The following is a 25,841-nucleotide window of genomic DNA, read 5'->3' as shown; positions in this document are numbered from 1 at the left end:
AGCACATGGAAACGCTGTTTACCTTCCCGCTGTAGCGGTTCCTATTTATCTACTTGCACTTTGACGTGCTTTCGAACTGCTAGGTTGGCAGGAGCTGGGACCAAGCAACGGGAGCTCACCCCGTCACAGGGATTCGAACCGCCGACCTTCTGGTCAGCAAGCCCTAGGCTCAGTGGTTTAACCACAGCGCCACCTGGGTTCCACGACCCAAGCAATACCCCAGCAGTAAAACAGCTCTGTTGAAAAGCAGCTCCCTGGGCAGATTGTATTTGGGTGTCTTCTTCTACTGTATTTCTTTTTCTTCTTCTATGCCTTTCTGCCCCTATCAATTTGCCCCCCACCCCCATCATTTAAAAGAACAGAAATATTTGCATGAAAATATATAATGAAATATAAATATACATATTGAAATGCAATGAAACATATAGCGGGCGCATACACACACACACACACACACACACACACACACACAGAACCATGTACCATTCAAGTAAATAACATGGAGTGTTCAGATATGCTACAAGCTTCAGCAGATTATTGTGTAATTAGGCTTAGTAAATCTAAAAGTAATTACTGCATAAGAAGCAGTGTAATTTAGAGGACCAAATTAATCGTGCATTTATCTGGTAATGATATGGTATCATGTAAATAACCTGACATTACATTGTCATTACCATCTGAGTAAAAAGCCTGGCTTTTTTAATATATATAAAAAGGAACAGAAAAGGAAGAAAGAATAAACCTTACCATAATTGAGATTAAAAAAATAATATATACAATGGGGAGAAGAAAATAGGGGAAGTTAATTCTGTGGTACTGAGCTTTACTCAGATGAATTTAACAGTTGAACCCATTTTCTCAAGGGCAGAATAAAAGGAGGTGGTGGTTAATAAAACCACTAATAAATAACAATGCTTGGCATTTCTATAGCACCTTAGAGGGTTCCAATATTTTCATGAACGTTATCTCAGTAACAGTTAGCTAAATTCATGTTTGGATTCTCAGATTCTAGATGGGCTAAGGGTAATATGGCTTGCCCCAAAGCATCTGATGAGTTCACGGCATAGACAACATTTGAATCAAGGACTTTTTAGTCCACTTCTGAGCCTCTATGATACACTAGTTCTTGAGATCTCACTCAGAATGTTGTGGTTTTGTGGTCCAGCAAAGAATGTGGCATGGTTTTCCATGCTAACAGAATTTGTGGCAATTGAGATGAAGGATTAAGATACGAAAAGCCTTGCTGGATCAAACTGAATGTTCATGTACCGTAGCCCACCCAGCACTCCATCTCTGACATTGGTTTGTGGGTCAGGGATTATGGGAGTTGCAGTTCAAAATATCTAGGCTGAGGAAAGCTGGCATGAAGGGTTTACGAAACTAGAAAAGTAAAATGCAATGTCAGAATGTGTGTAAACTGCGGTGTGAATGCAGCCATGGTGTGCATTTTCCTACCCTCATTCCACATCATTGGCTGCTAGGGGTGTGATGCTGCCAGAAAAGAGGGGAAGCAGAATGCAATCAAATGAAATATGGAATAGAACAGGAGGGAGAACTTCATACTGGGCTGCCTGCTACTTTCAGCAGCAGCCTCCTATTTCTTGCAGTGCTTCGTTCTGCCCTGCCCTGTCTATTTCATGTCGCAAAATGAGGTTAGTTTTTTCCCCTCCCCCCTCCATTAAGTTCAATGAAGTAACACTTTTTAGTTCCTCAGCATCCTGTGCTCTTCTTGAGAAAGGCAAAATAATGATGTTTAAGTAATAAGGAATCAAATGTGATATATGCACGCTTTCTCTCCGTTGTGGTGCTCACTGACTGCTCCAAATTGCTTTCAACACAGGGCCCAACCTTCTGTCCCAGAGTGCACTTCAGCTCAATTCCAAACCCGAAGGGTCTTTCCAGTATCCATCTAGCTACCATAGCAACCAGACCCTCGCCCTTGGTGATTCAGCAGCAACACAGCTTCCAGCCCGCAGCAGCCAAGCCAGAGCTGCTATACAGAACTATAGCCAGGTATGTTTTGAGAAGGGTTCATTTATACCAAGTGCCATTTTGAAGGGCATATTCTGGTTGAAAATGAATCTCACGCACACGTGGTTTTGTGTTTAATACAGTTAATAACATCAATGCAATATTAAAGGAATAATTCAGCAGAACAACATTCTTGTGTTTATACATTAGTTTAGGAGATGTTTGTTAATGTTTAATTTTATCATGACTTATTTATGTGTGGGTACTAATCCACTTATATAGCACTATCACAATTAAAGGTAAAAGTAAAGGGACCCCTGACAATTAAGTCCAGCCGCAAACAACTCTGGGGTTGCGGCACTCGTCTCACTTTAAAGGCCGAGGGAGCTGGCGTTTGTCTGCTTCCGCAGACAGTTTTTCCAGGTCATGTGGCCAGCATGACTAAGCCGCTTCTGGCAAAACCAGAGCAGCGCACGGAAATGCCATTTACCTTCCCGTCAGAGCGGTACCCATTTATCTACTTGCACTGTGTGCTTTCGAACTGCTAGGTTGGCAGGAGCTGGGACCGAGCAACAGGAGTTCACCCTGTCGCAGGGATTTGAACCGCTGACCTTTTGATTGGCAAGCCCAAGCGGCACAGTGGTTTAACCCACAGCACCACTCACGTCCCTACTATCACAACTAGGAATGTGTAAAATCTGCACCTTTACTTCTGTGGATACCCCTGCAGACCAGCTTTGCATGTTCACTGCCTACATGGAAATAGCTGACACATGATTTTCAAAATGTAAGCCCAAAGAATTGTGCATTCTGTGCTCATTTTCCATAATTGGTTAAGAGCACAATCCAAACCCTAGATCTGCTGAGATGAGCGAGATAGCACGTGGCAGATCTCTGGCCCAGCTGGCAAGTTTGCAACCCCAGCTAAGCCAGAGATACATTGGCGTAACTTCCTCATCCTGGCTCAGATGAGGCTAAGGCATATCAGCAGAATGTACACCAGTGTAACCCCTGAAAAATGGGCATTCCTGGGGAAAGGGCTAGATTGGGCAGGAGGTACTCTGGCAAAAAGCGGTGGTGTAATTCAAACAGTATTTTAAAGGTTTAGGCTTAGGCGGTAGTCCTACTCCTGAACAGAGCTTGGATCTGGTGTAAATTAAAGCAGCATGAATTACACTGGCTTCCCATATTTAGGATTGCTCCTTTAATCTCATTATGTTCCACATTCTAAGGCATCAAGTGGCATATTGCGAATTTGAATCATTGTTGCACATTGCAGACACAGTTGGGGCTTAATTGTGAAGCAGTTTCTACTGAGTTTTTTCCCTTCTTTTAATTGCATGGATTTGATGACATTATTATCAAACCTGCTGTCTGTATGGGACACATCTATGCAGTAGCAAATTTGGAGACAATAACAAATATTTTTGGCATTCTCATGCTAGACTTTTTATTATTCATTTGTTTTGAGATACTGAGAGTTGCCTACGGGCAAGGTTTGTAATTGCATAAAAAGTCTTGAGAATATCTTGGCAAAAGAAACTCACCAGCTTCAGCAATATATCCAATTTTCATTAGCCTGAGCATAATTGTGGTGATAGGTTTCATGAATTTGGCATATTTCTAGGATGCAAGGGAGCTGTAAATAAATGTAGCCTTTGATTAACTTAACTGCTAGCCTTGCAAGTGTTACAAGTAAAACCATGGGAGGAAAGTACATATATTTCAGAAGCTTTGGCAACATTAATTCAAAAAAAAAGAATCTGGAACACATGCAGCCTCCTACATTTTTCGAAAATGCTAATGATAACTTAACTGTAGTCCCCAACGTGGATTTCAAAGCCCTTCACATTCCCCACCTTGCAAAATTATGGATGCTTTCTGCTAATTTAATCTAAAACAAGGATAGAAACTTTTAAATGCTTTGTGTCAAAAATCAAATAAAGTCTCAGAAGCCAAATAGACTAGCACTTGCATCTTACTCCCTTACTACTGAAAGGACACCGTCCTTCACTGCCCTTGAGGGCAGCAGGCTACCCTGCTGAATTTTTACAGGGCACTCAGAGCTCTGTCTTCTCCCTCCCTCTCAGCATCAGCTACCTGAGCCAGCTTTCTCATGCTGCCTCACCCTGGGGCTGGCCCTGACTTCATCCCCTGCTGTCTCCCACTATCCTACAGTTTCAGTTAAATAAATAAAGATGTTTCTGTATGTGTTATTCTTCACTATAAACAGAATACTGAAAACAACATTTTTTTAAAAAAAACAACAGTTCAGTGCAATTTTTCTCAAAGATGCAATTTGTACATAAACCTCACTTTGTTGTTTCCTTAGGCAGCAGTCTGGCAAAGCTATGTGCACATGTGTGCCTCCAGGGGTGTCTTTTTAGCATTGACTGCAGGCACTCGCATATCCGAATAAGCAAGCTGATTTCAAAAGAGAAAAGCAGCTTGCTTATTCAGGCAGGCAGTTGCAGGAGGAACCTCAGAGACATTTCCAGCTGTATACATGGTTTTCTTCTACCCTTGAACATACGGTACCTTTTGTAAGAATTGCAGCCGTCTTGCCTTGCTGCACATGCGGAATAGGAATCCCAACAGTTGCAACAATAAAAAAACAACAATACTGCTCTGAACAGCAAGTACTCTTAATTTTATGTATCTTAAAGCAATATTCCCACAAGCAAAGGCAGCATTGTGCTTTCTTTATATCATTTCTCTTTTGCATAACATCTAATATATGTACAGTGTGTATACATATACATATACATATACATATACATATACATATACATATATATATATAGTCCAGTAGCACCTTAGAGATCTTGGTGTGAGCTTTCGTGTGCATGCACACTTCTTCAGATACCTGAATCTAAAATATATTTTTTTCAAAAGATTATTGCAATCTTGGGGCGCCGTTACATAGCATTTGGGTAAGGACTCCATCAGATGAATGGACTTACTTTTAAACTCACAATGACACTTTATACGAAGCACAGTAGATCTGAACATTATTTTACATTTTATACAAAGGACAGTAGATCTAAACATTATTTTACAGCGGCTGCACTATAAAGTGATGTAACAGTGCCCCAGTCCATTCATTAGTGTAAATGCGGGGGGGGAGCCTACAATTCATGATAGAACACAAAATAAAGCACAAACCATGATTATTATGCTTGTGGGGGTGTTCCTCCTTCCTGCGTTTCAACCGAGGGAGACTAGCTATGGATTTATCAATGGCACATGGTCTCTGTAGCTCCTTGTGGAACGTTCTGTTATTGAAGTCAGTTTGAACAGAGACAGTCCCAGGAAGGTACAGGAGCTCATAGAATTCAATGTACTGTACAAAGCCTGAGTATTTAGAAAGATCTGTAAGAGTATTTTAAAAAGAGCCTGTCTAGTCCAGCTTCCTGTTTTACATTGGCCACCCAGATGCCTTCCCGGAAAGCATAGCATGGCAGTAACAAGCTCAATAACCCCTCCCCTGGCAGCTGTTATTTGGTGGCCTCTGAAAATGAGTTTGTTCAACTGCCATTTAAGGCTATCCTTGTGGCCACTGCTGTACTCTGTAGCAGTGAGTTCCAGAAAATACTGGTATGTGAAGAAATGCCTTTTCTTTTTATCTGTGCAGAATCTACCCCACACACACACACACACACACACACATACAAATTTTATTTGAGACGACCCTGAGCTTCTTCTTCTTTACTCGGTTATTTACATGTTCCAGGCACTTAATTTTAGTTGCTCTTTTCTGTACATTTCCCAGCTTTACACACTATATTCCAAGTATGGTTGCACCATATATTTGTATTAAGATATTATGATTGTTATGTATTAAGTTAACTGCAGTACTCCTTCTGGCCACCGTGGCTGCAGTTCTTACCCTGCCCACTGTGGCTGCAGTTCTCACTCAGGTCCACAACATGCAAATGAAGGATTGAGAGTGCTGTTCACAGATTGGGTAGCTAGGGGAAGTTTGTTACTGTTGCAAGTTACTGAGTACTACCGTGTTTCCCCCTTTTTAATACGTAGTCATAAAGTAAGCCATGGCAGGGTTTTTAAGCATTTGAGAACTATTAGACATACCCCGAAAATAAGCCATACTTCCGCGCGCCCCAGCCACCTAGCGGGACCCAGCACGCCGGCCGCGACAGGAGGAGGAAGCCTGCTGGGTTGGGTCGGCGCCTGGAAGCGGCGGCGGCTGCAGCGCCGATAAAGTGTGCAGCAGTGCCGCACGGAGCACCAAGGGCACGAGCGGCAGGAGGAAAGAGAGAGAGGCTTGTTGCTTGCGGCCGGAATGGGGGACAGCAGCTTGGAGCAGCCCGTTAACGGGAACAGCTGCTGCTGCTCCGGCAGTTCGCTGGGCGAAGAGGGGGGAATTCCATTGCCGAGGCTGAGCCCGGGAAAACGCGTGGAGGGACGGCAGCGTGCGCGCGCGCGTGGCTGCTGGCAAGGCCAGTGCGCGCCAAAGCGGGAAGCCGCAGCGAGGGCTGCCGAAGCGGGAGGAGGAGATAGCGGCCACAGCAGCAGCAGCGCGGAGGAACAGGGAAGCTCTGTTTCCCTCTGGCATTTGTGTCCGGGAACTGGTGGCTGCAGTGCTGAGTGCGCCGAGCGCCCTGCCGGGCCGGGTGGAATGCCTAAGCCAGCGGCCTCCACCTGGCCCGGCCAAGGAGGCCTGCCTCCCCGCCGCCCAGAACTGGCGGATGAAGCGTGGAGCGCGCCAAGTGCTCCACAGCGCCGAGCACTTGGAGCGCCCTGTCGGTCCGGGCGGAACGCCTGAGCCAGCAGCCTCCGCCTGGCCCTGCCAAGGAAGTCTGCCTGCCCCCCCCCCCCCGCCCGGAACTGGCGGCTGCAGTTTGGAGCATTGGAAAAGACTCCTGGATGAAGCCCTCTCTCCAGGCAGAAGAGAAGCTGGGGGTTTGTGAGTTGACCCCAGGGCAGAGGAATCGTGGGCAGCGTGGAGGGATGCAGAATGAAGTCGGGCAGAGCAGCGTCAATTGCACCTGCTTGCTGCTTTGCTTTGCCCTCTTCTGCTTTGCACTAAGCAGCAAAGGGCTTGAAAATGGGGACTAGTTAAAGGAAGTTTATTTTTTGCACAGCAGGTTGCTCTTACACTCACATGAGCAGAGCCAGTAAAAATAAGTTTGCAATCCTGCTGTTGCAATGTAATCTAACAATATGTTTTGAGTTGTACTTTTGCAAGGTACAAGTAGGGTTACCATTTTTCCTCCTTTTTCTTCTTGATTAATCCCCAGGACCACCATTTATGAGATAATTTTATTTCCGTTCCTAGTCCCAAGTACAAGATAGATGCTTGTGACATCCATTTTGAAGTATGGTAACTGATACTGTGTTTTTATACATGAGTACAAAATTATCTCCTAAATTCTGCTTCATTTCTTTGCCATGAGAAGTTTTGGAAACTCTGCAACTGGCTTCCCTTTAGAATGGTTTGCTGGGCTGATCATTGCACAGGATCCAGCACAAAACTCAATTGTCTACCTAAAGACAACTGAGAAATCATACAGACAGATGTGCTCAAAATACTTGGTCAACTGGAGTGTCTGGTTCCTCAATAATAAAACATACCATAATAAAAACCATACTGGTAATAAAAAAATAAGACACCCCACCAAAAATAAGACACCCTGTGTTTTTTTTTTGAGAGAAAAAAGTTATAAGACGGTGTCTTAAAAAAGGGGAAACCCGGTATATAAGACAGTTGGCTAAGCTGCTGTTCAGTCTGGACTCAGAGCTAGAATAAAGAGCTGGTTATTTTGAGAGCTGTGTCTTCATCCTTCTTACCCACTATTCTACAATGATGCTGTTGGTTTTATCTTCAATCCCTTTCCTAATAATTACTACCTTGGCATTTGCTTTTTTTCCACAGTTGCTATAGGCTGAGTTTCCTTTCCTAACAAAATAAAAAAAAAATCATCCAGTAGCATCTTAGAGACGAACTAAGTTTGTCATTGGTTTTGTTTCCTTTCCTAGTTAGCAATCACCAGTTCAGATCTTTCTTTCTTTCCATTATGTCCATTAAATGAAGGCAATCAGGGTCATGGGTTTGAGCCCCACGTTGGGCAAAAAGATTCCCGCACTGCAAGGAGTTGGACTAGATGACCCTCGTGGTCCCTTCCAACTCTACAGTTCTACGATTCCACTTACCTTACTCGCTATCTTGATGCCTAATAACCCATTTTGAAGAGGCTTTTTCTATCTCTTCATAGTCTGCAAAGTAATCCGGATGGGAGATTACCAACTCACTGAAGCCAGGTTATTGCTACAAATATAGAGTTGTAGATGGATCATCACCTAAACTGGCAAAAGGCTGAATCCAAGAGTAGCCCCTACTACATATTTGATCCATAACAATTATACTGGGTGAAGAAATTGGATTTAACTTTATCTTATAAATTGTCAAAGTAACTTGCAAACACAAATCTCTTGCATCTTTGAACATTACATCTAGTGATTGCAATGTCTCTTACTTGGCACAAATTGTGAGGAGCTACAACATATCTTCTATTCGCCAGGCCTTTTCTTGTCCCTGTGAAGCAGGAAAGGCTTCAGACATATCATTTCTGATAAGGAATTTCAGTACCCTTTTCTGCCTCCGTTACAATCATGGAAATTTTGCTTCTGACCTAAAATGGAACAGGATTAGCCCTTTCACTGAATGTTCGCTACATATACAACTTCATTTACAGAACGTTTTTGTAATCTTCCTTAAAGCACAGTTGTATTCTATATAATGGCATAAAAAGTACAATATGTGTACAGTAGAACACATACAAATGTGTTAAATGTGCTTTCAGCTTATCTGCTTCACACTGTTAAGAGATACTGTGCAGGACCATATTAATTCATAGGGCATAATGCAGTTTATTGTAGAAAGGCTGGTAACAGGAATAGTAATTGTATGTCCACAGCATGACATCTGAAATCACACATTTATTTTGCTCCTGAGGAATTAAATGACTGACACTTCTTATCACTGGTAGGCTGATCCATTTATCTACATCAAGTCTCACACTGTATTGCCTAGAGATTTTATTACAAGCACAGTAGAAGACTGAAATCTTCAGTTAAGGCTTCCTAACACTTTCCACCTAGTATTTTCTTAATGCTAAGCTACATTCACTTACTAGGATTTCTTTTAAAAATTGAATATTAACTTTGGGACAAATATTTCTCTTTCTTAAATATACCTGTTGTAGATTACTTTCCAAGTAAAGGGACCCCTGACCATTAGGTCCAATCGTGACCGACTCTGGGGTTGTGCGCTCATCTCGCATTATTGGCCGAGGAAGCCGGCGTACAGCTTCCAGGTCATGTGGCCGGCATGACAAAGCCACTTCTGGCAAACCAGAGCAGCACACGGAAACGCTGTTTACCTTCCCGCTGTAGCAGTTCCTATTTATCTACTTGCATTTTGACGTGCTTTCGAACTGCTAGGTTGGCAGGAGCTGGGACCGAGCAACAGGAGCTCACCCCGTCACAGGGATTCGAACCGCTGACCTTCTGATCAGCAAGCCCTAGGCTCAGTGTTGCGCAAATGTAAGAACTGGCTTGTGAGATCAGACCAAGTTCCATCTAGTCAATCAGTTGTTTCCAGCACCAGGCAGATGATGTCTCTGGAAGCTTCCTAGTAAGACAGAAGTGATGGATATCCAGCCTCTGGTAATATAAAAATAAATATAAATATAATAATATATAATAATAAATGATAATTTTATTATTTCTACCCGGCCCATCTGACTGGGTTGCCCCAGCCACTCTAGGCAACTTCCGACATACATGAAAACATAATAAAACATTACACATTAAAAAGCTTCCCTATACAGGGCTGCCTTCAGATGTCTTCTAAAGTTTACTCATCTCCTTGACATCTGATGCAAAAGTGTTCCACAGGGAGGGTGCCACTACCAAGAAGGCCCTCTGCCCAGTTTCCTGTAGCTTAACTTCTTACAGTGAGGGAACCACTAGAAGGCCCTCGGTGTTGGATCTCAGTGTCTGGGCTGAACAATGGGGGTAGAGTCACTCCTTCAGGTATACAGGGCCAAGGCCATTTAGGGCTTTAATGGTCAGCACCGACACTTTGAATTGTGCTTGGAAATGTACCGGGAGCCAATTTACATCTTTCAGGACTGGTGTTATATGTGGATGTGGAGGATGAAAACATAAGAAGATGCCTCCTGGATTAGACCAATGCCCTATAGTCCAGCATCCTGTTTCTCACAGTGGTCAAGATGCTTATGGAAGCCAACAACAACAACATGAGAGAAATAAGCCTCTCCAGCTGTTGTTCCCCAGCAACTGGAATTCAGAAACATGCAGTCCCTGATCCTCGAGGTAGCATATGCCCATCACGTCTAGCAACTACAGATAGGCTTATTCTCTATGAATATGTCTGCCCCATGGACCTTTTAAAGCTATTTAGACTGGCAGCCATCACCACATCCTGCAGTAGAGCATGCTATCATTTACGGTATCTATGTATGTTCTGGAAAAAGTACTTCCTTTTGTCCGTTCTGACAATTCTGCTTCAATGGATGACCCCAGGTTGTAGTGTTATGAGAGGAGAATTATGTCTCTATCCATATCTTCAACATAATGCATTAATTTTTACACCTCTGTCAAGTTGCCCATTACTTGTATTTCCCCCCTAAACAAAGGCAGCAGCAACCCAAAACAAAATTGCTCCACAGGGAGGGTGCCACTACCGTACCAAGAAGGCCCTCTGCCCAGTTCCCTGTAGCTTCACTTCTTACAGTGAAGCCTCCCTGACAGTTTCCAGCTCTACAATATCCTCTCTCTTTTTTAAGATGCAGCCATTGTACTCAGTATTCCAAGTGTGGCCGTACCACAGATTTCAATAAAGGCATTTGTATATCAACAGTTCTATTTTTCCTAAGGACCCGCAACATGGAATATTTTCATAGGTGTCACGCACTGGGTCAATATTTTCATTGAGCTGCCGACCATGACCTTTCTTGATCAATGACTGCAAGCTCAGGCCAAAGTGCATCACTACTGAGCAACATTTGCCATTTAATTGCCCATTTGCCCAATTTGGAAAGATCCTTTTCGGAGCTCTTTGGCATCCCCCCCCTTTTTTGCCTTATACTACTCTAAACAGGGTTTGGTGTTATCAGCAAAGTGGGCCATCTCACTGTTTACCTCTAACCTTAGGTCATAGAATCATAGAATTGTGAAGGTTACTTGTAAACAAGTTTAAAAGCACCAATCCCAATACAGATCCGTGGAAGACACACACACCCTCTTTTTATACATTCATTTGATGTAAGAACCATAAATTTCATCCTACTTTGTTGTTAACATCCCCTTCAGGATGCCACCTTGTAGTAAACCTGCTTCACCTTTGACAAGTCCCAAATCCATCGGACCTCACTTTGCCTCAGGATTCAAAATTCATCCAAATCTCACACACACTCCCAATTGAAACAGATTTTGGTATGTTGTGTCGTAACCACTATAACGATTGACATTTGCTCAATAGTGTATTTGAGACTCCTCAATCCTAAATATTTTTACTCCGAAGGAAATCCTATTAATGCAATAAGATTGACTTCTGAATATGTATGCCTGAGATTGCAGAGACTTCTTCCAGGAGACAGATTGTTAGCCATTCTCTTTTGGGAGAAACATAAGAAAAAAAACTGAAACCTCCTGCAGCTGACAAGAACTAATGCTAGGTGTGTGTACACACACACACACACACACACTTTTTGTAATTGGTCAGCTTCACTGTGTATTGTGGCACTGCCCGCTTCTGTTGTGACTGGAACTAAAAATGCAATAAAAAAAATTCCTTCCAGTAGCACCTTAGAGACCAACTAAGTTTGTCATAGGTATGAGCTTCCATATGCATGCACACTTCTTCAGATAGTGTGCATGCACACGAAAGCTCATACCTATGACAAACTTAGTTGGTCTCTAAGGTGCTACTGGAAGGAATTTTTTTTGTTTGTTTCAACTACGTCATACCAACACGGCTACCTACCTGTAAAAATGCAGTGTCTGAGTAACTTTGGTTTGAATAACTCATACTACAGTTCCAACTTCTTGCATTTGGGGCATTCTTTAATGTTTCAGATAAATCCTCTGCCTGGTCAAGTAAGAAAAAGGCAAAGGACGGGCAGGGATGTGGAAATGTATCTGAAATCAGAGTGCGCCTTTCAACAGAGTACTCAGCTATCTCTCACTCCAGCATGCTGTTATTAGAGGATTTTAATGTTACCAGATTAACAGCCACAGATGATCTCTTGAGCCTAAGATCCCTGATAAAAACTGGAATGCAGTCTATGTTGGGAGATAAGAGGTACATTCTATTCTTTGCTGTTCCAGAAGGGGCTCAGGCACATAATTGAATTTTTTAATAGGGAACATCTGTTGAGGATTTTCTCTCTCTCTCCTACCTCCTCTTTTTCTTTTAAATTACAAGGTTTAGGCAAAACTTTGCACAGCACTGCATAACTGGCAGGAAGATCTAAGACCTCCTGTGCAGATGTGCTGAACAATCTGCTGTTTTCAATTGTATGCAAATTTATTCCTGGGCTGGATTCCGAGGAAGAGTCCACCTCTACCACAACTCCACCCCACCCTCATGTTCTGGTATGTCTTGTAAATAAATAAGTAACTGGATTGCACTCATGAAGAGACAGCTGCAAGAATTTGTGTGTGAGGGAGAGATTGCTCACAAAGGGTAGGGCATGCACATTGTCACAAAATGCAGAAATGGATAGCCATCCACAAGGACTATCACTTTTTAGAATATGCCGCCACCCCATCTTCCATACGCTCCTGTTTTCACAGTATATTTTATTTCCAGTGGACAGAAAATCTCCCTACAATTCCATGAGTTGAAGTTGAATCCTCTCATCCATAATCACAACTGCCGAGGAGTGGTTGGATTTACAGTGTGTCCACAACAGCTTTCCTTGTCACATTTCTTTTGATTTGTGGGTGCTTTTCCATATTGCTTTCAGTCTAGAATACTTGCTTTTGGGGTTGCTGTTGTTAAAAAAAAGGATTGCATTGTTGGCCAAGCAAAGACAGGTGAAATAATGTACATATGGAAAAGAGCAATAACAATAGCAAACCCACCCCCTGCACTGCAGCAGAAACATTTGTTGTTGTTTGTTGTTTATTCATTTAGTCGTGTCCGACTCTTCGTGACCTCATGGACCAGAAAACGCCAGGCACTCCTGTCTTCCACTGCTTCCTGCAGTTTGGTCAGATTCATGTTGGTAGCTTCGAGAACACTGTCCAACCATCTCGTCCTCTGTCGTCCCCTTCTCCTTATGCCCTCAATCTTTCCCAACATCAGGGTCTTTTCCAGGGAGTCTTCTCTTCTCATGAGGTGGCCTAAGTATTGGAGCCTCAGCTTCACGATCTGTCCTTCCAGTGAGCACTCAGGGCTGATTTCCTTCAGAATGGATAGGTTTGATCTTCTTGCAGTCCATGGGACTCTCAAGAGTCTCCTCCAGCACCATAATTCAAAAGCATCAATTCTTTGGCGATCAGCCTTCTTTATGGTCCAGCTCTCACTTCCATACATCACTACTGGGAAAACCATATCTTTAACTATACGGACCTTTGTCGGCAAGGTGATGTCTCTGCTTTTTAAGATGCTGTCTAGGTTTGTCATTGCTTTTCTCCCAAGAAGCAGGCGTCTTTTAATTTCGTGGCTGCTGTCACCATCTGCAGTGATCATGGAACCCAAGAAAGAAACATGCAATGGTCTGATATTCTATTTCTAATAGCAGCAAGCCACATAATTTGGCCAAACCCTGTTCATCAGTCCATCTGGCAAACAAAGATGTGCATCATCTGAACATGGCGGTTCAATTTAATTATCGTGGCTAATAACCACTGATAACCTATCCTACATGAATTTGCCTAATCCTTGCTAAAGCCACCCCCAAGTTGTGTGGCAGTGAATTTCTTAATCTGATTATACAATGAGTGTTATAAGAAAAAACTGCCCGTATAGAGTCCTTAAGTAGGTTCTCTATCAGTAGGAGATAATAACAGAGGCCAGCCAGAGAATATTGAGAAGCAAAGCAATTAGTAAGCCTGATCTTTATAAACTGTTGCAACAGGGTCCTCACTACCACAAACAGGAGGCAGGAGGGACCCAGAACAATGGTGTGCAAGCCCTTATATAAACTTTTGAAATTGCCCACCCCTTAGCTCAAGAACACCCCCCAAAACACCATACATACATCACAGGAGGCGGTCTACAGCAGAAATATATCACAGTGGGCAGTCTACAACAGAAATCCTATCTGGCAGGATACTGATAATGGTCACTTGATTGCTTTACCTGGCCAGCCTGGCCATTCCTTTTGAGATGCTAAATACTTAGTTCCTGAATCCAGGTCATGGGCTCACCCTATTCATACACAGAGATGCCCTTAAGACAGGATTTGTCGGCAAAGAGACAATGGGGAGGTTTTCCCATTTCCTTCTTCACTACAGAGTATATTTGAGTTTACTAGAAGAGTCGAAATGGCTTCAGGATTGCTCTCCTGTACTACCGGTATTTCAGACACATGGTTTATATACTTATGTATGTGTTTGCCTTGTCAATTTGTGATTTATATCCGGTATATATAAGACCTTAGAATTCCTATAACAACAGGTATCCCAATATTGGCAGAGAAATACTGATGAGGACATGCCTCAGTTCTCCATCTGTGCCTTCTGTGACATTGAAAAGAAAAAACGAGGAGCATCACCCTCTCCTCTGCCTAGCGACAGAGGGTTTAGCCAATTTCATTTCCAAGATGACAAAGGCATTTCCCATCACCAAATGATTTTAACTAGATCAATTCATTTTCAGTTAGAAGGTGGGGGCTCTAAATTATGAGACCACCTATTCACAGGTAGATTGTCTGTTCGGCCATTTTATGAGCCAAGTACAGTACTTCAACCTCCCATTTTTAGCAACAAATTGGAAGGGAACAGTAACCCCTGTGATGCCTTCTCTAAGTGTCACAACAAATGTTGCGGGATCATTTAGTAGGCTACATCATAGCGACTTCCTTGCAACAAAACTTAAAAACCAACAAAGCCTGCCCTTGGATGAGGGGCAAAATCTGGTGGCTGCTTACATCCCGAGACACGTCACAAAAATAAGTTTAAATATTTAAAATCTTTTATTGTATTTTTCAGAGCAATAAAAATAAATCTGATGTTAACCTTAGCAGGCAGAGGGCCTTCTCGGTAATGGCACCTGCCCTGTGGAATGCCTCTCCCATCAGATGGCAAAGAAATAAACACCAGTCTTTTAGAAGATATCTGAAGGCAGCCCCGTTTAGGGAAGCTTTTAATATGGGCGGGCTATAAATATTTATTATTATAGCACACATAGCCATGAGGCAGAGTGAAGCAGCTGCCTCAGGCAGCGAATTCTGAAGGGTAGAACGGGGCTTGAATTGTGTGCCTTGTGTTCTGCCCTGCAGCCCCTAAGCTAGTTTGTTGCCCTAGGGTGCAGTGGAGGGTGCTCCATCACCGGTGCTGAAGCAAGAGTCAACCACCAGTCTAGTCAGATTTCATGCACAGAATGGGGAATGCACCATTTTTTTCCCTTTGCCTTAGGCAGCAAAATGACTTGGGCTGCTCCTGCGATTACATATCACAGAGTTCTTGCAAGCTAACAATTAGGTTCTTGCACATAGTCTTAAATCATTCCAAAGGGACCTTTCCAGCTCTGGAGGCTTGGAAATAAGAGACGCTTTATTCAAGTTGCAGACAGTACTCTTGTGTCTATTATGCAGGCATGGCTCCACTCTCTCCTACTTGCCTGCTTAGATGCTGGTTCAGTTCCTTGGATAAGGCGATCTGCCGCTTACCCACACCTTGACATTGTTTTTACACCAATTTAACACTCCTGAGCTGCCTTCCACCTGGGAGGCGCCGTTTGCTGAAGGTGCTAAGCATTCTCTCTCAAACAGAGCCCCAGTGGACTACAAGTCCCAGGATTCCTTGGGGGAAACTGAATTGCTTTGAAGGCTGGTGTAGATAAGATACCATCACTCCTGACAGTTGCGCAGGTGTTTCTTGGAAGCCGAGGCCGCTATTGATTTCCCATGACGCAAAGTATGCCCAAGAGCAATTTTGGCTTGGTCTTTTTTCACGCTTGGACGGTGGGGGGGGTTGGAATGATGGAACGTGGGTCACTTTAACGCCATCATATCGCCTTTAGGCGCTTGGCTAAGGCTGCAATGCTATGCGTGATCATAGCGGCGTTTGCTTCTGAGCAAACACGAGTCCGGATTTCAGGGAGCTTTTTAAAGTTTTTTTAAAAAAGTAGACTTGTGCAAGGAAAGCAGAATTGTGCAATGCATCTGAAAACGTGTTCTACTAATGAGAAACGGTCCTAGTATTTCAGGGAGCTTTTTTTTTTTAAAAAAAAGTAGACTTGTGCAAGTACAGTAAAGCAGACTTGTGCAATGCATCTGAAAACGTGTTCTACTGGTGAGAAATGGTTCTGGTATTATGTTCCCCACCCCCATGAGCAAGAGACTATTTTAGCGGCTTATGGAATACCAGGCGCTTAATCCTGGAGGCATTGGGGAGGAACCCCAGGGAGAGGTCAGCCGAGCGCTGTGTGATGCCTTTAATTCCCTCCCCATTTCTCCTTTTTCGCGGGAGGGAAGAGAGAGGAGGGGCTGCTTGCTTGCTTTTCTCACTCCTGCGCCCGCCTCTTGTCAGCCCATTTGTTTGTTGTGCTTGCTTCCTCTCCCCGCCCCTCTCCTCCTCCTCAGGCCACCGCCGGCCGGACAGCCCACCTCGCCGGCTCGGAGCCGCCGCCGCCTCCTCCTCCTCCGCTGTCTCAGCCGCTGCCCCGGGAGTCGTTCGCGCCGAGCCATGGCAGCGCCTTCCACTTGCCGGACTCGTGCTCGTCCGCCACTTTGTCCCAGGCGCAGCCGCACTCGCCGGCCCTCTACTACTCCAGCTCCACGCTGCCGGCGCAGCGGGTGAGCTCGCCCTTGTCCATGCAGCAGGTGAGCTCGCCCACCAAGCTCCAGCGGGCCGGCTCCGCCTCCGAGAGCGCCGCCGCCGTCGCCTCGGGCTACAGCACCACGCAGCGCGTCTCCTCCCCGAAGCAGTCGCCCAGCCGCCTCGCCAAGTCCTACAGCACCAGCTCGCCCATCAACATCGTCGTGTCGTCGTCGGGGCTCTCGCCGTCGCCCATCCGAGTCACGTCGCCGCCCACCATCACCTCCAACATCTCGTCGTCGCCCATCCACCAGCTGAGCTCCACCATCGGCACCTACGCCACGCTGTCGCCCACCAAGAGGCTGGTGCACCCCTCCGAGCAGTACGGCAAGCACTCGCAGGAACTGTATGCCACGGCCACCCTGCAGAGACCGGGCAGCCTTGCAGGTGAGTCCCGACTCCCGGGAGCGCGCCCTGCTCCAGCTCCTCCGGAGTCCGCGCGCGCGCCTCTGCTGCGCGTTTGCATCCAGGTCTGGGAAATTGGGGTGGGTGGGTCAGTGGAAAAGGGGAGAGAACATGGTAGCTGTGTGTGTGTCCCCCAACTCACTCACTCACTCCCCAAATGCTGCTTTAAGTGGTTTCCGCTAGCACTAGGGTGTCCACATTAAATCTCAGGCGTCTGAATAGCAAATAGGGACTCGTGACCCGTGAATACTTGGAGGTTACCTGCTCCTGATTTCAGTGGGACTAGCTGCTAAGTAAGTGTGTTTGGGGATTGCAGCCTTCGACACCGATACCTGACCATTTCTTTGGTTTTCGCTCCCCTACCTACTTGTCTGATTGCTCTAAATGAGGGGCAGTTGGTCCTGCTGAGCCTATCTCAATACAGCACAGTGCATCTTAATTGCTGGTTATTAAATTCACTATCATTGATTTACTTGAACTTTTCGTGTATAGTTATGCATTTTTCCAACACTAGACATAAAAGTACTTTAAAGCTACTTTTTAAAAACGTTTTAAATGTAAGGACTACCTAAGTTCATTTAATGTCTCTCCCTTTCAGCTGAGATGAAGACATGTTGCTGTTTGCATGCTTTCCCCTAACATAAATTTTGGAATGTTCTGATTAGTATCAATTATGTCAGTGCTCTGTGTTTCCTGCCCTAGTCGGGAAGCACCTGTTTGTTTGTTTGTTTGTTTGTCTGTCTGTCTGTCTGTCTGTTTGTTGTTGTTGTTTTTAAAAAATGATATCCCGGGTCTTCCCAATAATCTGATAACTAAACTGTGTACTTTTTCAGTGGGATTTTTTTTTGTTCTTCTAAAAATCATTGGAGGTATATTGCTATAGCAACAACTGTCATGCTCATGTGTTCAGTTGCCTAATTTACATAGCTGGATCTGAAAATAAAGAAAAGTCAGATGGCAGAAAAATTGTGTTAATATCAGAAATACATTCTGGTGGCTCCCCTTTGGGGGTGGGGAAGACCCACCCATGAAATGATAACTGTTATTCTGTCATTGTTGTATGTTGCCAGAGAGAGCTTATTAGATGAAGTTAAGTAACATATTGATCAAGCATTATTGTAAATCGTGTTCCCTATATGTAACTTGCTAGATGGCTCCTCCAAGATTACTGGGAAAAGAGCTGCTTGTAGGATAAGCATTATTAATCATTTAGGTTTTGTGTCCTATGCACACTTCCTCGGGAATGTTTCCTGTTCATTGGAATATAGCAGTGTTTCCCAAGCTTGTGCCTCCAGCTGTTTTTGGACTACAACTCCCACCATCCCTAGCTAGCAAGCCCAGTGGTCAGGCATGATGGGAATTGTAGTCCGAAAACAGCTGGAGGCACAAGGTTGGGAAACACTGGAATATAGGAAGCTGTCTTTTACCAAGTCAGACATCAATACTATCTGTACTGACTGCAAACAGCTCCCTAGGGGTTCAGATAAGGCACTTTCCCAGCCCTTCTTGGAGATGCTGAGGATTGAACCTGGGATTTTCAGCATGCAAAGCAGATGCTCTGCCACCGATCTATGGCCCTTGCCCAAGTCAGTGAGACTTGTGTCTGAGGGACATGTATTTGCCAGTGAGTGCAGCCGTAACCACCATGGCCAAATATTTGTTGTGGCTCCAATATGAGCAAAGGGCTCGTTTTTCCAACATGCTGCTATTTCCACTTTCCACAGAGATCCCTAGAAGGCTGGAAGCTTTGCAAGTGAATTCTCACATTGCATGTTATACTGCTTGCATAGGAAGATAGGAAACTTCACATCACAAAGTCAGACCATTGGACAATCTAGGTCAGCATTGTCTTCATGAGGAGTGGGAAACTTTAGGCTCAGGGGCAAAATGTGGCGCTCTGGGCCAGCCTGTCTGTCCCTCAGACTCTCCCCATGTCACACTTTCTCCCCAGGCTATATTTTTCACTAGTCCTTCTTCACAAGGTCTTTTGTGTAGTAAGAATGTGTCCTCCTATCCCTCTTGCTTGCCAGGATACTGTATAAGGATGTGCACAGAAGCCTCTGACTCTTGTGTGGCTAGAATGTAGTCTGCTTTTCTCCACCTACTTTTTTGCTTCTGGCCACAACCCCTTTGACTCTTGGCCTTGCCCACAGAACAGTGGCGTAGCAAGGGGGGCGATAGGGGTGGTCTGCCCCAGGTTCCACTCTGGGGGGGTGACAGTTGGCGCCCCACCCAGGGACTCCCAAGGTGAGCCCCTCCAGCCTTCCGGTAAAAAGGCCGCACTGCGCCGAGCGAGCTTTTTACCAGGAGCCCAGTGAGGGGGCGAGGAATGGGGAAAAAGCAACGGACTGGATAGAGAAGGACTGGTTCTGTGACAGTACCATGGTTTAAATCATAGATGAGATCATAAATGTCATTTCTTTTTGTTTCTACATTTTGAACCAAAATAGATCCACAAATATGGAATGAAAGAGCTGTTCTTTTTTTTTGGAGTTGGGCCATTCAGATTAGTGTTTACATGCAGCTACATAGGAATTTGTGGACGTGTGCACATGCTACAACTAACTAAATATGCTTGTGCATATCTTTGCATGCAGGTTCAATTCATAGCATCTCCAGATAGGGCTGGAAAACACTCCTGTTGGGAACCTGGATAGCTGCTGCCAGTCTACATAAACAGTGCTGAGCTTGTTGGTATTGGTATTGGCATTCTATTTTAGTATTAGTATACCACCCTTCATCTGAAGATCCTAGGTCAATTTACAACAGAAAAAGTACAAAATGAGAATACAAAATACATAATAAAACAGAAACCAGTAGCCTCCCTCCCACAAACACATTTAAAAGCCATAGAATGTCAATCAATCAGCTGAACCCTTGGTTGAAGATAAATGCTTTCACCTGGCTCCTAAATATATGTAATGAAGGTGCCAGGTGAACCTCCCTGGGAAGAGCTAAATGGAATCACCTGGTATAAGGCAGCTTCCTAGGTTTCTTTCTAACTCTGAATGAAAACGACATTAAAAACAGGTAATTTTGAGGGCCCGGTGGAGACGGGGGGAGCTGTACTACATTGACACATGCAATTTACCAATGCAGTCAACTGCTTTGAGTGTTATAAATAAATAGTTTCCATAGAGATCCCCATTTACTTTAAAAAGAAAAGAAAGGAACAGAAGCCGAATCACCTAGATCCTGTTTGTGGCGCTTGTACGATGGAGTAATGATTTCATAATTGGATTTTGCACCTGTATAATATGAACATATGTTTTTCTTGGAGAGAGGTTTTTGCTAATTCAGCTATTCCGCTGAGGCATGGGGATTCAGTTCAGCATTTTCTTGTAATGGCTCGGTGGTTGTTTTTATACAAGCAAGAAGTGTCGCAATCCATTTTGGGCCATTGTTCCTACAGGAGATGGAGGTTGCTCTTGGAACGGGAGGGTCTGTATGGCGCTTGGCTCAAGTAGGGAGCTTAGCAGAGTATTGCTGTTTCTCCTATTATTTCTATCAGCTACAGAATGGTTGGCTGCTGATGGAGTTTGGTGGAAGCTGGTCTATGCACACTAATGGACTTCTTTTATTGCAATTAATAGAAAATCTAGCTTTTGTGATCATGTGTTTGGGAATGTCCGATGCAAAATTGGGTGTTATAAGGCTTAGTATAAATTGGAGCCCAATAGGAAATAAGAAAAAAAATGTTACTTTTTTTAAAAAGCTGTTGTAATTTATTGATTGGATGTTTTTTTTATAATTATTTATTGTTTCAAAGAAATGTTGCAATGACCAATCTCTTCCTAAAAGTCCCCCAAGAACTGAGGTGTCTCCTTCGCATTCTGAAAGGGATAACAGCCGAGATCAGCTTCTGGCTCTTTCATGTGAATGGCTTATATTGGCTGGCAGGCAGCCCTTGGCAAGGAGATCTCCAAAGCTGTGAGAGATTTAAAAAGTTTGCTTTCCTTCACTCGCTGCTTTCTCTTCTGCCTCCTTCCTCCTTTCCCTTTTCCTACTACAACTCTGTCTGATCTCTCTGTCTTTCTTTCCTCCAAGCTGTGCAGGGCACCCCACTCACACTTCTAATAACCCTGCTTGCTGACTGGGAAGAGGGCCCCACAGGTTGGCCCATAACAGCTAGGTTCCTCTACTGAGGCACACAGAGAAGCCTGCCTTCCTTGCCTGGCCTCCCATAGTAGTGGAAGAACAGCCCGGGGACAACTCCTAGGTACACCCCTGCTGGCAGGGATCCTCTCAGAGACCGGCATGAACAAATGTTCCCCAAACCCTACCCTATTTGGGTGTAATAATCTAAAACTGGTGATTATAGAGCTTTCTTGCACCTTATATGTTTAGGTAAGGAGTGGCTGTGACAAATGTTTGTAAAACATTGGGGTTGACTGCAGCTACCTTGATTACTAAGTGGCACACTAGGGTTTATTGCTGTGTAGAATATGAAACAATCCTATTACCCTAGTTACTGTTGATTTTAGCGCGCTTATGATCACACCGTATGTTTCTAAAGCTGATCAGAACAATTACAGTGCATCATATGCCTTGCTTTGCTAGTCTAACCTTAGCCTTTACTCAAAGTTGGAACAAGAAAAAAATGGCATGCATTATCTAATTCAGTAAACAAACAAACAAAAACAACATGTAGTCATTCAATTAACAAGGAACTTTTCAGCTTAACGTGTTGTGTCAAGGGCTTTCCATGGTTGCTCAGGTTCCAAGATTCTGGGAAACTGTAGCTGTTAACAGCCACACCCTTAATAGATGTGTTGCACAACATTGATCAAATGTTGAAACCTATCACTCCAGCTTAATTACTCCCTTGGAGCTGGATGGATGTTGGTGACAGAGTGGTGGACCTTACTCACATTTGTATAGTCACTGAAATATACATATGGAGTCTGTGCAACTGAAGCGAACGTGTGCCCAAATGTACCATACCACCTTAAAAGAACCAAACTGACAGCCAGGGGTTCATGTTGGTTTCTGTGCCTTACAATTCCCCCAGCTGATTTCTGCAACTATAACTGCCTTAGAACCTATTTCTGTTCATTTGTTGATAAGATTTCTTATCTGCCTTTACCATAGGGTCCCAGGGTGGGTTTAAGCCAGGGGTGCCCAAACTTTTTTCAAAGAGGGCCAGATTTGATGAAGTGAACATATGTGAGGGCCGACCAAAGTTGTTGAGCTTTTTAAAGAATTTGACCCCAATAAATAAACTGCCACAGGGGCTGGATAAGACCGGCCCGGGGGGGGGCAGGATTAGGCTCCCAAAACAGACTTTGGACATGCCTGGTTTAAGCAATAGAATCTACAGTTATAAAAATGGATGAAACTGTTACAATTATAAAACAAGTAGAAAAAACAATTCCAGATGGAACAGAGCAGTATAAATTCTGCCAAAGAGGCATTTCCCACAGAACAAAGTACATTGACTGGGTAATACGACTACTCTCCACCCCTGGATTTCTCATGCTGGTGGAGTGCAGTTCAGCTGACTCACCCTGGACATGGGGGCAGTGACCATGGCCCTACAATAAACTATTTGAAGTCATTCCTTTCCATAGTAATCATGAGCACTAACGTTTTTGTCCTCCCAAATGGGGGAGGAAAGGAGGTGACAGCAAGCACAAGAAAGTTATTTTCTGAGAAAGGAGAAAATAAATAGGCTTCTTTGTTGTTTGTTTGGCTTCTTAGGTTTTTTGTTTTTGTCAAAGGTGGTTTTCTGCTTCATGTATACACGTTAGAAATTCAGGTCTTGTCTGTTTGTGATAGATTATGACATCTCAAGAGAGGGAAACTGAACAAGCCTTTGTTTTTCGTTTCTTAGCACTTCTTTAACTCCACTGACTAATGAACTCTTGAATCAAAGGATGCCTTTGTTAAATATAAAACACTGCCAGATCTCTTCAATTAAACCCTTTGGAATCATGGTACCCAGACCTTGAACGGGGTGGGGGTGGGGTGCAATGAAAGAAATGTTAAACTGCCTTTAACAAACAAAAACAGGGTTTTTCACAGTTCACCTTTTAAAAAAAAGGCTGGTAGTGTTGCTTTTAATTCGAAGAATTAGATCTCTGTTCCTTGTTCCCTGTTTTCAGTAACAAAGCTAAGCATTACTACTACCCCTGAGGATTTTTAACACTAATGAGAAAGTAGTAGCCACTTATTCTGGACATATCCTTTTGATTCGTCATGTCGGTTTCCGTAAGTGGTGTGTGAGGGTACTTTAAATTACAGTTTTCTGATCCAGACATAAAGGGAAATTAGTTAAAGAAACTTTAATTTCATAGGAACCATATGAGGTAGATTTTGTTTGAGACATTGACTGTTTGAACAGCACATCAAACTACGGTTTAGCAAGACATGAAAGAGCCTAGCTTCCTCCTGGACTGCCCCTCTCCAGAAGATGAGGAGTTCGGAAGGCTTTTCATCTCTTTCTGGTTAACGATCATGTTGTCCAGCAGGGGTGCCAACTCGAATAAAATATATGGGGGGCTCAGATAACAAGACCTGGCACACATGCCCCATTTGAATGGCAATGGCTATCAACTTTTGAGGGCTCCTGGCCCCCTCAAATATTTTATTGGGATGTCCGAAGGGACCTCAGCCCCTAGGAGTTGGCTGCTATGTTGTCCAGTCCAGCAAACTGTGTCTACTACAACTGTGCTTAGTTTTAAACAAGCTCACTTCAAACTGTGGTTTCTAAAACTGGGGCTTGTTTAGCTAACCCCAGGCAATTTAACCATAGTTCTGTGTTTGGACAACAGGGGAAGCTGTAATTAACTAAAAGAGTAAATTTCTGAACCCCTCCTTGGCTATGTAGGTGGAGTGGGTAAGTGGGAGTTTGGGAGGAGTCCAGATTCGTTCACATCATGCTTCAGCCCTAGTTTAACACAGCCATATGGTGATGGTTAGGAACATCCAGTCAGTTTCATGTCTGTGCAGGGATATGAACCCCAGTCTAACCAGCACATCTCCATTGTGCCTTGCCGACTCTCGCAACAGCTCTTCATTATTTCATTTATCCTTCTGCCCTCCCATGATCTCCAGTAATGCCTTCTTTTCTTGCCTCGCCAAAATCTTCTCTTCATCGGAGTCTGAAAAAGGAATATTACAGATTTGTTCCTAGATCTATTAGCTGCAATAACAATTGTTGCTGACCTCAAACTTTTGTCAGCAATAGATTTCAAAATACACCTTTTGAAACTCTTTCTGTAAACATGAGGCCAGAAAACGTCTTTTAACCTGAACATTTGCATAATCGTGATATTTCTTGCAATAAATATTTTAAGTGATCTGGACTGGAGGTAGCTTTTCAGGTGTTTAATATTTCTGGGTTATACTTTTAGTGTTCAGACTGCTGCAGTTTAGGCAAGAATTAGTATACATACTGGCTTTAAAGTACACATTCTCCTAATTGTACTTTTATGTAAATGACCCCTTTTTTCTCTTAACTATTCCCATATTGGTAATCATTTCCACAAGTTTGTGAATACAGTACTGTGTATTTTAAAGGACAGGTGAAGTGGATTTGATGTTTTAAACTTTGCTGCATCGGATGCATGGGTTTGTGCCTCTCGGTCAGGATCCAAACAGCTACTTGTGCCAAGGACTAATAATAACTAAAATAACAACAACAACAATAATAATTTTATTGTCCCTGCCCCCGCCTAACTGACTGGGTTGCCCCAGCCACTCAGGGTGGCTTCCAACATATATAAAATCATTAAAAAACATTCCACATTAAAAAACTTCCCTATACAAGGCTTCCTTCAGATGTCTTTTGAAGGTTACTCATCTCCTTGACATCTGATGCAAGAGTGTTCCACAGGGTGGGCACCACTACTGAGATGGCCCTCTGCCTGTTTCCCTGTAGCTTCACTTCTCACAGTGAGGGAACCACAGAAGACCCTTGGAGCTGGATCTCAGTGTCCAAGCTGAACTATAGGGGGCAGAGATGCTCCTTCATATTTACAGGGCCGAAGCCGTTTAGGGCTTTAAAGTGTTGGTGCTGACTTTTAAATTGTGCTTGGAGATGTACTGGGAGCCAACGTAGGTCTTTTGGGATCTGTGTTATGTGGTCCTGGTAGTCGCTCCCAGTCACCAGTCTAGCTGCCACATTCTGGCAGCCCCAAGTAGAGCACAATGTAGTAGTCCAGGCAGGAGATAACCAGGACATGTACCACTCTGGCAAGACAGTGCACAGGCAGGTAGGGTCTCAGCCAGCATACCAGACTTAGGTTTACATGAAAATATTTCCCCTCCCCTGCCCCGTCCCCAAAATACAAACTCTATTATACAATGATCTTCCATTTCAGACATCTTTTGTCATCCAGCTTGAGGGGTCCTATTTTAAAGGAGCACAAGTTTGAAGAACTATTTGTGGAACTATTTGAGCAGGTCTATGGATTCCTACTTTT

General features: G+C 43.8%; 1 protein-coding gene across 2 annotated transcripts in view; it reads left to right on the top strand.

The window, feature by feature from the left end:
• Positions 1-25,841, top strand: part of CTNND2 (catenin delta 2) — a 466,576-nt gene that overhangs the window by 219,642 nt on the left and 221,093 nt on the right. For both annotated transcript variants that reach the window (XM_088675087.1, XM_088675086.1), the window contains exons 6-7: positions 1,841-2,013; positions 16,776-17,397. In XM_088675087.1, coding sequence (XP_088531213.1) covers positions 1,841-2,013; positions 16,776-17,397 — 795 coding nt within the window. The remainder of the gene's footprint in view (positions 1-1,840; positions 2,014-16,775; positions 17,398-25,841) is intronic.

Source organism: Zootoca vivipara, chromosome 8, assembly GCF_965207765.1.
Source record: "Zootoca vivipara chromosome 8, rZooViv2.hap1.1, whole genome shotgun sequence".
Lineage (NCBI taxonomy): Eukaryota > Metazoa > Chordata > Lepidosauria > Squamata > Lacertidae > Zootoca > Zootoca vivipara.
This window is presented reverse-complemented; position numbering and strand designations above follow the sequence as displayed.